Source organism: Nipponia nippon, unplaced genomic scaffold (assembly GCF_047370975.1).
Source record: "Nipponia nippon isolate SJK-2023a ecotype South Korea unplaced genomic scaffold, ASM4737097v1 scaffold_62, whole genome shotgun sequence".
Classification (NCBI taxonomy): domain Eukaryota; kingdom Metazoa; phylum Chordata; class Aves; order Pelecaniformes; family Threskiornithidae; genus Nipponia; species Nipponia nippon.
The window spans coordinates 130,417-144,155 of NW_028262383.1; the positions used below are offsets into that span (position 1 = coordinate 130,417).

The 13,739-nt window shown below is 43.0% G+C and overlaps 1 protein-coding gene across 1 annotated transcript; it reads right to left on the reverse strand.

The window, feature by feature from the left end:
• Positions 1-7,325: 7,325 nt before the first annotated feature.
• Positions 7,326-8,214, reverse strand: LOC104011770 (olfactory receptor 10A7-like). The gene is given in 2 exon segments (XM_009464066.2): positions 7,326-7,887; positions 7,889-8,214. Coding segments are annotated over 2 exon segments (888 nt in total).
• Between the last annotated feature and the right edge of the window lie 5,525 nt (positions 8,215-13,739).

The window sequence follows — 13,739 nt, forward strand, 5'->3', positions numbered from 1 at the left end:
ACTTTTTTTCTGTTTCAGGTAAGTTTGTTTATTGCTATGGGTAAGTCCCAACCATATCCCATAGAGAACAAAGTCCTGAGATTATTTCACTAGGGCAGGTAGGCACAGGTATTTCTAGCTTACAATATAGACTGCAAATTCTACAAGATGAGTAGTTTTCTCTGTACATTCAATGCAGTGATGATGAATATTGATGAATACAACTGATGAAATAATAATTACTCCCAAAATATTTCTTGTAAAGAGGTTAAAACACATATAGATAAGTTTCACAGCTGTTCTTGTCCATTCCACTTTACCATATAATGTTATTGAAAATAGGTGATTTTTGAAAGTCATTATGATATATCTCCAGCCCAGTCACTCTCTTCTCATACTTCTTTAGCTTATTATTTCAGCATGAAAACAGTAAACAAACAGGCAACTTCTAAACTGGTTTCATAATAAAAGAACATGAGCATGTAGCCTAAAGGTAATTTACACACATATGCGTCTGCTCTAAAAAACTGGTCATATTTCTCTGAAAATACTTTTACTCTGATCTTTGAACAAGCTCTATTGGAAACACTAGATTTGATAATATTATAGACTTATCAAAATTTTAGTCAGTCACCTGCACTTGAAGAGGTATAGATGCAATTCTCTGAGAAATACAACTGCTTCAGTTTCTTACACGTTATTTGCCACCTTTAAGCACCGAAGTCCTCCTCACTGAAATCCATCTGCGGAAAGACATCACCCCGTTATGGTGTGTTCCGCAACCTCCTCTGATTTGGCCTGTTTTTCTCAGTCAACCATAGGTGATCTAATCCCTTTCTTCTATTCCTTCTCTTTCTAACACTCCCCTTCTGTTTCACAGATGCTGACTAATGTTTCTCCAATTAACTGATTAACACATCCAGTCCGAGGAAAATAGTTCTCCCTATCTTCTTTTTTTTATTTTAAGACTCTTGCTTAAATACAAATGCAAAGAAAAGACTGCATGCTGAAGCTTGCCTATTTTTCCAACTAAGTTACATAATAAAAAAAAAAGATAATCCTGCACAAACCTCACCTCACTATCAACCGGCACTTTTCTCATTGTAGTAGGGCGCTCTGATAGTGAGCCAGAAAGCAAAGCTGAGGACAAAACAACTTATTTTGTAGAGTTAAAAGACTGAGAATTTCTGTTCTCCGTTTTTCTTCCATATCTACCTGGCATGCTTCCAGCTGAGAGATTAATCTGCACCTGTGATGATAATGACTCCCGCAAGTTCTCAGGAGCTTGTAGTTATTCAGGTAGGATGTAAGCAGGAAGCTTTGCAAACTATACCATAAATCTCTGATGACCTAGTTAGAGGAGGGAAAAAAGTCTTTTTAGCATGCCCAGAATGTGCAAAATACCAACAACATCATGCCGGAAGTAAATTTCCTATTGTTTTGGTCAGTCTCCTGAGATGAGATTTGCGAATCAATGGTGAGTTGCAGAGCAACAAACAAAGTGTTCCCTAAACATAATGCATAGATGAGCCACATGCAAAACATGACAAACAAAGACAAGCAGGATGAAGCAGCCCACAGAGACTAGCTAATAACAACAACCACAAGTCCAAAAAAACACACATACAAAAAAGCAAACACAAAGATCTCCATCTCAGTGCACAGAGATGGCTAAAAAGTCTCCTGGCAATAGAGGCATGAATCGTGCAACCTCAGCTGAACTGGAGCAGCGTTTAGGCAACGTTTCCTAAATCTCTTTCAAATATTAGAATTTGAGAAGCCAAGTATGTGTTCCATCCATTCTGATCTGTTAGGATTTCTGATGTTTGGTTTTTGGTTGGGTTTTTTTTGTTGGCATTTCACAGATAAGGAGGAGTTTCTGGCCTCTTTGTAGTCAAAAACATCCCAAATTTGCATCTCAAGCTTAATTTTCAATCCTGTGGAAAAATTTCCATAACTGTTTACAGAAGTAACATGTCCAGTTCTACTCGAAGTAGTTCAGATGTCGGTGTGTAAATCCCACAGGAACTTTTGAATCACACAGATGCCTCTTTCTAGGAAGGTGGCTTTAACATTTCCTCTATAAAGCTCCTGGAAGCTCAGCTCCAGGCTGATCTCGGGTTTGAAAACCCAGTATGTTCAGCATAGTTTTGTAGACACACAGAATACGGTAGGTTGGAAGAAACCTCTGCAGTCTCCAGTCCTTCCCCCGCTCAAAGCAGGCCACCTGGATAGGGTCTCGTTCAGTAAAGTTTTCAACAATTTCAACAATATTTAGGCAAATCTGGGCGGCCTGTTCCAAGTCTGAATACCCTAAAGGTGAAAAAGTATTCCCTAGTATCTAATCCAAATTTCCCATGTTCCGACTTAGGCTCATCACCTTGCGTCTTATCACTGCGCTCCTTTGAGAAATACTTGCTCCCATTGTCTCTAAAAAAATCCACACCCACACTAAGTAGTTGCAGATAGCAATATGATCTCCTTCCCCTAGGGAGGGACAAGGATGAAGAAACCCAGTCTCCCAGCCCCTCCTGGTCCTCGAAGTGTGTCAGACCACTACTCACCCTGGTGTCCCTGTTTTCCCCCACTGGACTTGCTCCACTAGGCAATGTCTTTCCAGTACTGGGCAGTCCAAGGTTGGGTACATTCTTCCAGATGTGATCTCAGAAGTGCCATAGAGAGGGGAAGGATTGATCCTCTCCACCGGCTGTCTGTGCTCTTGCCAGTGCAGCCCAAGATGCACTTGGACTTCCTTGAAGCAAGAACATGCTGCTGGCACACATTTGACTCCTTGCCCACCAAACCCCCCAAAAGCTGCTTTTTCTGCAAACCTGCTTTCTACGCAGTCATAGAATCATAGAATCGTTTAGGTTGAAAAAGACCTTTAAGATCAAGTCCAACTGTTAACCTAACACTGCCAAATCCACCACTAAACCATGTCCCTAAGCACCACATCTACACATCTTTGAAATACCTCCAGGGATGGGGACTCAACCACTTCCCTGGGTAGCCTGTTCCAATGCTTGACCACCCTTTCGGCGAAGAAGTTTTTCCTAATATCCGATCTCAGCCTCCCCTGGTGCAACTTGAGGCTGTTTCCTCTAGTCCTATCGCTTGTTACTTGGGAGAAGAGACCGACCCCCACCTCGCTACAACCTCCTTTCAGGTAGTTGTAGAGAGCGATAAGGTCTCCCCTCAGCTTCCTCTTCTCCAGACTAAACAACCCCAGTTCCCTCAGCCTCTCCTCATAAGACATGTGCTCTAGACGCTTCACCAGCTTCGTTGCCCTCCTCTGGACGCGCTCCAGCACCTCGATGTCCTTCTTGTAGTGAGGGGCCCAAAACTGAACACAGTATGGAAGGTGCGGCCTCACCAGTACCGAGTACAGGGGGACGATCACTTCCCTAGTTCTGCTGGCCACACTATTCCTGATACAAGCCAGGATGCCATTGGCCTCCTTGGCCACCTGGGCACACTGCCGGCTCATATTCAGCCGGCTGTCGACCAACACCCCCAGGTCCTTTTCCGCCAGGCAGCTCTCCAGCCACTCTTCCCCAAGCCTGTTAGCGTTGCATGGGGTTGTTGTGGCACAAGTGCAGGACCCGACATCCCCTGGCCTGCCCTGTGACATGGGATTGTTCCTTTCTTCCCAGATGTGCAAGTTTTCATTTGCTTTTGTCGAACCTCAGGAGGTTCCAGTCAGACCATTTTTCTGGCCTGTCAATGTCCTCCTGAAGACAGCTCTTCCCTCCAATGCATCACCACTCCCTCCAGTTTGGAAGCATCAGCAAACATGCTGAGAGTGCACTCTATTCCATCATTCTGATTGTCAATAAAGAAATTAAACTCTGTAGTAGCCACAGTACTGATCCCTGAGAAATACCACTAGTAACTAGCTGCTAGCAGGACTTCTTACCACATAGCCATTTGAGCCTGGCAATCCTGACCGTTGACATTATTACCCACTTGCCCAGTGCATATCTTCCAAATTTAGATGTAAGGCGTCTGTAGGAGACTGTACTGAAGGCCTTGCTCAAAGTAAGGTATACAACATCAACTGCCCTCCCATGTCTGTCCAGACAGTTATCTCATCATAGATGTCAGTCAGATTGATCAGGCCTTCTATGTACTTCCTTTCTTGTTTGAGCCAGGGGAGTCAGGAGTCACCCCAAGGGGTCCATACCAGGATACCACCTTTCTGAAGCAAAACTGCCTCCCACACAAAAATGTAGGAGCAATACAGAGATTTGGCTGCCCTACATACCACTCGAATAGTAAGACAGTTTTGGTTATTCTCCTTCTGTGACCTCACTCGCTCCGGTAGCTGACACCACAGGCTGCAGGGCATCCACACCCCCAGTCTGACTCCAGTAGCTGGTACAAATTTTCACTCACAGACACACAGGGCCCAGCGGTAGCTGAGAAAAGATTTAAAAAGAAGATATAAGATGATGGGACAGACTGTGGAGATGAGGCACGGGGCTCAGCCAGACAAGTGCTCTGACTGGCCCCGTTTTACATGTGACCAGCCCATTTTACACCCTCTTCAGTCTACCTTCCCTTTGTTCCTCCCTGTTTCCCCTTCATTGGGTCATTGATTGACCAGGTTGGGTTCTCCGCACTGTCTCCCTTATCATTTGTCGGTCAGATTTGTGTCCCTGTAAGTTCTTGTTCATTGCTTCCTCCCTTTCTCATCATCCCTTGTTGCATCGAAAAAGGTCCTTGACCACGTAGTTCTAAAGGAGCAGGCACTGCCCTTCCACATATCCAAAGGCCTTCAAACTTTTTCACCATATAGGCTATGACTACTCGATATGTTCAGAGGAGAGATTCACGCTGTCCAAATGAGAACCAAAGTGTCAGGATGCGGTGACTTCAGGCTCCATGCCAGCATAACACCACAAGGAGGAGCATTGGGAGGATATGTTTCAACTGAAGACGTGTTTATACAAGCACAAGGTATTTACTGAACGCAGAAGTAAAAGTGGAAAACTGTTTGTATGAGGGAGTGGGTTAACTGCAAAAGGCCAAGTGACTCAGTTTGTTCTTTTCTGCAACTGTATAAGCCTCCTACCTCTTGCCCACTCCCCTCTCCCATGGGGAGAAAATCAAAGGGAAGTGAAAAGACTCGTGGATCAAGGTAATAATAATAAGGTTCAATAAGGAGAGCAAAAGCTGTACACACAAGCAAAAAATGAACTAATTCACTATTTCCCGTCGTCAGGCAGATGTCCAGCCACTTCCTAGGAAGCAGGGGCTCAGCATGCCTAGCTGTTGCTTGTGAAGACAAACACCTTAACCATGAACATTTCCCCTTCCTCCTGCATTCCCTGAGCTTTTATTGCTGAGCAAAACAACATATGGTACGGAATATCCCCTTGGGCAGTTTGGGTCAGCTGTCCTGGCTGTGTCCCCCTACCAGCCTCTTCCCTACCCCCACCCCACTGGTCTTTGTGGGGGGTGGGACTGAAGAGCAAGACTTGACTCTGTACAAGCACTATTCAGCAACAGCCAAAATGTGTGTGTTTGAGCCACAAAGGCAAAGCACACACCATAGGGGCTGCTATGAAGAAAGTTGGCTCCGTCCCAGCCAGACACAGTACAATCTCCACCCCTTATTCCATACCATCTGCGTCGTGCTCAGGTCCAACATTACCTGATACGTCGAAGTATCCTCTGACCATCCCATTCACACGTTGTTTCATCTCTATAGCCTACTCAAACCTTTCCGCCTACCTAACCCACACTGCATTAAAATATTTCATCCTTCTACCCCATACCTTTCTTTTTATTTCCCATTTTATCTGTTTCTTATTCCCAAAATCCCCTCTTACCAACACTTGTAACTCATACTACTGTGGTGGGTCGACCGTGGACTGCAGCCAGACTCCCACCTAGCTGTTCTCTCATGCCCCCTCCTCCACAGGACAGGACAGGAGGAGAAAATAAGATGAAAAAGCTCTTGAACTGAGGTAAGAACTGGGAGACCATTGACTGATTACCGTCACGGGCAAAACAGACTGACTTGGGGAAAACTAATTTAATTTATTGCCCATTAAAATAGATTGGATGGTGAGAAACAAAGACAAAACTAAAGCACCTTCCCCCTACCCCTCATTATTCTTCATAGGCTCAACTTCACTCCTTCATTCCCAAATCTTCTACCTCCTCCCAGCCCCAAGCTGCGCAGGCGGTATGAGGAATGGAGGGTTGTGGTCAGTTCATAACCATTTGCCTCTGCTGCTCCTTCCTCCTCACGCTTTTCCCCTGCTCCAGTGTGGGCCTTCTCTGGGGGCTGCAGTCCTTCAGGATAAACCTGCTCTAGTGTGGGCTTTCCATGAGCTGCTGTTCCCCACTACCAAAACCTCGCCACATACACCCAATACACCAGGAGTTGTGTAATTGTCCTTTTGTATTTGTGGTAGAGTGCCTTTGTTACTTCTGGTCTAAGAGACAGTTGTGCAAATTAGGTATTAATCACACAAATTGGAAGAGAAAATGCTGCTCAGATACAAGCAAGACCAGAATTGGGGTTGAAGTTAGATCGAAATAGGCAGAGAGGAAAAAAAAGTGCAAGTCACATTTCGCTTTGATGAACACTCCATCTGGCAAGCCAGAAAAGGAATCAGACAGAAAGTATCAGGTTCAATGAGTTAAGAAACAATCCTCTCCCATAGCTTTCTTTCAGTCAACATGAGAAGGGAATGAATTACAACAAAGCTACTGCAGCTGGCTGGCAATGTTTCAGTTTACCCTTTCTGTTTTGAACTGAGCAAGTTACTAGCTAGTTTGGGAGAGATCTTTGTTCTGAGAGGAAAAAAAGTCAGATCAAGTCTAGACTTGAACCCAGTCTCTCCCATCAGTAGGAAGGACACTTCCAGGAGACACAGCTCCTCCCCTCCAATCGCAAGGTACTAGCTCGTTTCTCAACTCATTTTTGAGGTGGTTTGTGGGTTTGTTTTTTTTTTTTGAGGGGGGAAGTTGCAGGCTATCACTTTTGCTTTCATGGAGAGGAAAGCAAACTTCTTTTTTCCCAAGCCAGAGACATCATATACTTGTGGACATAGAGGTAGAATGATGGGGGAGGATAAGAATTTTATAATCCACTTTTGTAATATTCCTACGCTGAGTCAGGTTTACTTATTTGTTTGTGAGGCCAGAGGTACAACAACAACAATTTGTTCTAATACACCGAGTAAAAAAGGCCAGATATTTTATGGATTTAACAGCAAAGGATTGCTAAAGTAGCGTGGGTCTTTTTGAAAGGCATTTCACTTCATTCATAAATTCCATTTAATATTTTTACTAGAGAAACACTTATGCTCTGTGCAGCTACAAGGGATCCATCACCTGGATGGACAAAAACCGGCCATCTGCTTCCTAAGTAACCACTTGTCAATGCATCTGCTCAGGCTTTGCTTGACTTCCTGATTCCTCAAGCCGTAGATGATGGGGTTGAGCATGGGGGTGACAACTGCGTGAGACAGGGAAACCGTTTTCTTCATGCTGGATGAGAGGCTGGACTTGGGTCGCAGGTGAGTGATGCCAGCTGTGCTGTAGAAAAGAGTCACTACCACCAGGTGAGCTGCACAGGTGGAAAAGGCTCGCCTCTGGCCCACAGCCGAGGGTATCTGAAGAACAGCATGGATAATGCGAAGGTAAGAGATGGCTATCAGAGAAGAGGGAATCATCACTATTATGACAATAGCAATAAAAATCAGTAGTTCAAGCAAGGCTGTGTCTGCACCCGCCAGCTTCAACACAGGAGAAACATCACAAAAGAAATGATCGACCTTATTTCTCCCACAGAAGGGCAGGGTGAATAACCATGTCGTGAAGTCCAGAGTCACAGGGACACCACACAGCCAAGACCCAATGGCCATCTTGAAGCAGCGATCCCTGTTCATCATGCAATGGATGGCATATTGCCGCTTGCCGGTCATAAGCCATTGCACCTAAGAGGAAACACTCACAGGTGACAAAAAGAACAATGCAGTTGAGCTGCAAGGCACAAGCTGTGAAGGAAATAATTTTTGTCTCCACCAGTAGAATCACAAGCATCTTGGGGACAATGCTCAGGCTGTAGCAGGTCTCTGTCAAGGCAGGATTCTTTAGGAAGTGGTACATGGGCATGTGTAGGACAGGGTCAATGGTTGTGATCACAACAATGAGAAAGTTCCCTATCAAGATGGCCAGGAACATGATGGAAATCAGCGTGAAAAACAGGAGTTGCATCTTGCCATGGAAGGCAAACCCCCAAAGTAAGATGTGAGTAGTGGCGGTTTGGTTTCCTGGCTTCATTTCCTCAACGGGTCCCATCCTAAAAGAGAGGAAAAAAAAACCCCCTACACTACAAAAGGATTAGTAGCTTGGGACAGACTTGTGGTCTCAGAAATAGCTACAGTTGCAAGTAAAATGGGGTTTAAAACACGAGGCGAAACTTGGATTGGATATGAGAGTGACCCCAGTGTAAAAAATCTCAGCTGGGGAATCTGTACAAGATCATCTTTAACAGTCACAGGCTGGGATTCATCTTCTCTAAATTAGGTGAACAGAAGATAGACATACAAATTTCAAATAACCATTCTGTGTTTATTTTATACAGAAAGAAATGGATACCTCCAAAGGGCAGGTCACCTTAGCGTAACAGTGGCATCTATGATGAGACAGGAGAATTTCACTTTGGATGGGCCAGATGTCTGCCAGTTAACTTCAGCATCTAAATGTCTATAGACATCTAAATTTGAGCCAGTCATCTTAGAATCACTTTATATTTAATGATGAGAAACGCAGCACAAGACAGAAGCACAATTTCTTTCCTTCTAAGATGGACGTCCAAGGATGCCAGGCTTGGTGGTATCATTAATAATGAAGTGAGTATACAATGACCAAATCTTTGGATAGCTGGAATTAACTGAAATTCATTTAATTGCTGGTGCTCTAAGCTAGGTGATACGGAGATCGTGTGGCTTTCCACCTACTGGTTTGACTCAAGCAGCAGTGATCTACCTATGTTCTTTTCATTGTTAACCCTGCAAAAGTACAATCCAAACCTAAACAAGTTTAAATTCATAAAAGCGTTCATGCACTTACGTTTGTTTCATCAAATCGTATAAAGCCCATATTCTGAGTTTTCATTTAAGACAAGCTCTGCAGAGTAAAAAGATGCTCAGCATACAAACAGCTGCCCACATAAAAGTGTTCGCCAGCATCTACGCCTTTTTCTGGGAATTTATCGTCTCATCAGATCTGCTAACAGAATTACGTGTCTGGGAAACTTCCTGGACTGTTTCAGCCAAAACATACTTGGCTGATTTTTGAAAGACACATAAAGAGAACAATAGAATCTTTTTTTTTTTTTTTTTTCTGTGTTTACACCATTGGGATTGAGATAATGTGGCCCGCAAGATCATGGAGTTCAGTTTTACTCTTAGAGAACTAAAGATTAACATTTTGTCTTCAGGGTTCACGTGCATGAGATGAGAAAATACGTGTATATATATATATATATATATATATGTGTGTAACAAAAATTCCAAACTAATAATGAGAAATAAATTGCTTAGAGTCCCATGAAGATAGCCGTATGTCCAGTGGAATTGTGGTTTCCATCCACAGATGAAGGAAGACTCTTGCTACCTAGGCAGCAGTCAAACCTTGTCACTAATAATGATAAAGTAGCTTAAGATTTTGGAGTCTTTGGCATTTCAGGATTTCTGAAAATGCCTTTTTTCTTTTCCTTGGCAATGACAAAAGAGAAATGAGGAGAGGAGAAAGTACAGACACTGTGATTCATTTGCTCAACATATTTATCAGCAAAATAGGCAGCTACAGTTGCCAAAGTTTTCTACAGAAAATAGAAATAAGCAAGTCTACTGTCAGTATCATTCATGTTTCTCCACCATAGACATCTAAAATAATACGAATCGCTGATGCCGCAGAGGCTCCTATTTCTCTCGGAGGGGTGAGTGAGTAATTCAGATGTAAAAATCTGCATTGCCAGTGCCTAAAGGTAGGTGGGATAGATTCCTCTTATATATCATAATTGGAGCTCCAGGCTCCAATTAGAAAAATAAACCATGGAAACACACTTATGTTTTGGTTTTGCCTTAGGAACCAACTAAGAATGAGGAATAGAAATTGAAATGTTACCTTATGTTACTAAAACTGGAGAGTTTTCTCTCTCTCTCTTCAGTAGGGGCAATAATTCGAAAGGCAGAGAGGAAGAGAAATTATGAATAGAGAGAAAAAAAGAAAAAAAAATCCCTTTGTTTTCCTCTGCAAGAGGCAGCATCTCCTCTCTGCTTCCAAAGGCTCCTACAACTAATGGGTGGAGGTATTTGAATTTTCATGTGCTCCCAGTAGGATCAGGTCTCCAGGCAGATACTTTTTGGTATGATGAAATCATATGTTAAGTGATCTTTTGTTATCCATGGTCTATATAAATATGCAGTATGTTTTAGGACATACTAGCAGTCTAAGTATAGTATAAGCAAAGTTTCCTTCCACATGTTCAGTGTTGTACAAGTAAGTGATATAACTGTTAACAGTAATAACTTTATCTTATTCTTAATATCTTTTTTTCTTATCTAGTTTACCAATATTAGGGAAAAAAATGGAATTTGACATATGTTGATTTCCCAGTAGCCGAAGAGACTTTCAAGAGATCATTAAAAAATACTTGAGTAGCAATGGTGGAAAATTAATTTAATTTATTGCCAGTTAAAATAGATTGGCTGGTGAGAAACAAAGACAAAACTAAAACACCTTCCCCTTTTTCCTGGGCTCAACCAGGAATGGGGGGTTACCATCAGTTCATAACAGTTTACCTCTGCTGCTCCTTCCTCCTCACACTTTACCTTTGCTCCAGCGTGGGTCTTCTCTGGGGTCTGCAGCCTCTCAGGATAAACCTGCTCTAGCGTGGGCTTTCCATGAGCTTCAGTTCCCCGCTACTGAAACCTTGCCACGTACACCCAATACACCAGGAATTGTATAATTGTCCTTTTATATTTGTAGTAGAGTGCCTTTTTCTTTTTAATCTTCTTTTCAATCTTTTTAAGTCTGACCTTTGGCATTTAAAGGGTAAAAATATCCTGCCACATTGAGTTACTTTGGCAGCTGTCCTTCTGCAGCATGTGCATAAAGAAACTACAGGTAATACACATCTTTGTCTCTCTGTGTCGTGGAGTTAAGTTGTCTACCAACCTGACCTACTTTTCTAAGATCTAAATGCTGTAGTGACCTCTTTCTTGTCTAAGAGCCTGGATGTATATTCTCTCCGCTGACTATAAAGGCAGGCTCAAATTTAGATTCCTGCCTTTAGGATGATGGACTAACAGAACCCCATAGCTGAGTTACCTTCATCAATAGGCACCAATCCCTTTCTTACCTGTTTGGAGTGGCACAGTGCAGCCTAATATGAATGTCTAAGATGCTTTAGATGAAATTGCCCATGAAGGAACATCTTTCTGTCCACTGCAGATGAAGCCTTCTTACACAACCAGCTAAAGCGAATAGCTTAACCTCAGACTTCACCTGTGCTGCAAGTATAAAGCTGAAACTCTTTCATTACTTGGTGAATTACTGTAGTGAAAGAGCATTGCTACAGAAAAAAGAGAATCACCCCAGCAGCAAGAGCTTCAGACCCTATACCCCGAGGCCAGGAACTACCTAAGACAGCAGTATCAGCAGAGCAAGTGTTGCAAGGAGCCCACCCCACTGTTTTTCTCTCAAGCAATTTTCTTGTTTGAAGCTTCAGTAACTCACTGGCCCTTCACAGCTAACCTAAGAAGCTGATGCTGTTTGGAGCCTGTAGGAGGGGACAACAGCCTTGTACTAGAAGTGACCAGCAACTGATGAGTGAGTTTTAATTTTTGACATTGTTACCCTTTAACTATTGTTATCTGTTTCTTACTGAGCTAGTATAATCATTCCACCTTTGGAGGTACTAATGTGTTAAGATTTAAATGCTTAACGAGTAGCCATTTATATTTTAATTAATTGTTGACTGTTTGTAGTCATTACGGAGAGAAACAGAAATTCCAAAGGAATTATCTATCATCTCATCCATGAGATAAATGCCAAGAAAATATCTATTTCTCTCCACTAGTTACAGATTAATCCTTACTAGGTAAGAGGTGGATTTCTGTGCTCTAGATTTTCAGACATGATGTGGTTGTTTTAATATTAAATTAAACAGTTTTCATTATTTATTTCTGTCTGAATGCCTCCTTCGTGGAGGAGGGACTGAGATATTATTTTTTATGAGCAGCAAAATCACCAAGAAAGTATGGAGTTGTAAAGAGGGAGATAAATACATTAACATAAATAAATTAGCAAATTGCGAGCAAATGAGGCAACTATTTGCTTGTCTCCTTCTCCTTAAATGATGTTAGAAAAACTAAGTATTTTATCCTAGCTTTTTTTCCAGATAAATATTTAGGTCATTCATTGATACAAAACTAGGAGGAGCTGTGGACTCCCTCAAGGGTACAGAGGCCTTACAGAGAGATCTGGATAGGCTAGAGAGCTGTGGGCAATCACCAACCGTATGAAATTTAGCAAGAGCAAGGTCAGGATTCTCCACCTGTGTCGTGGATGGAGTGATGCACTTTACTCATAAGAGAGAAGCAGCAATATGTTTATTGACATAAACCAGTGATTTAACAAAGTTTAATAGTAAATGCGACAGTGGTTTAACAAGATTCAGTTGCAAGAACCTCATGAGGTTTAACAAGGCCAAGTGAAAGGTCCTGCACCTGGGTCGGGGCAATCCCCAGTATCAATACAGGCTGGGGAATGAAGGGATTGAGAGCAGCCCTGTGGAGAAGGACTTGGGGGTACTGGTGGATGAAAAGCTGGATGTGAGCCGACAATGTGCGTTTGCATCCCAGAAGGCCAACCGTATCTTGGACTGCATCAAAAGAAGCGTGGCCAGCGGGTCAAGGGAGGTGATTCTCCCCCTCTACTCTGCTGTCATGAGACCTGCCCTGGAGTACTGCGTCCAGCTCTGGAGCCCTCAGCACAGGAAAGACATGGACCTGTTGGAGCAGGTCCAGAGGAGGGCCACAAAAAATGGTCTCTGACCATTTGGGATGGAGGGATGGAACACCTCTCCTATTTAGGAAGGCTGAGAGAGCTGGGGTTATTCTGCCTGGAGAAGAGAAGGCTCTGGGGAGACCTTATTGCAGCCTTTCAGTACTTAAAGGAGGCTTATAAGCAAGATGGGGACAAACTTTTTAGCAGAGCCTGTTGTGACAGGACAAGGGGTAATGGTTTTAAACTGAAAGAGTGTAGATTTAGACTAGATACAAGGAAGAAATTTTTTACGATGAAGGTGCTGAAACACTGGAACAGGTCGCCCAGAGAGGTGGTAGATATCCCATCCCTGGAAACACTCAAGGTCAGGTTGGATGGGGCTCTGAGCAACCTGATCTACTTGAAGATGTCCCTGCTCATTGCAGGGGGTTGGACTAGATGACCTCTAAAGGTCCCTTCCAACCCAAACTATTCTACGATTCTATGATAAGGTACACTTGATTATTTACTGCATAGAGGACAGGGTAAGTAAGTCAGACGCATCGGGGAGACCCTCCCGTTGAGTCACAAGGTTCAGAGAGGACCCCTTTGCTTTCTAAACTCCTACTCAGAGGAGTCTAGGTGTGGCTGAATCCAGTCCTAATCCCAGACTTGGTCAACAGTTTATGTCTAAAGGATTATATGTGCACAATCAATCTAAGATACAATCTTAGTGAAGCTTA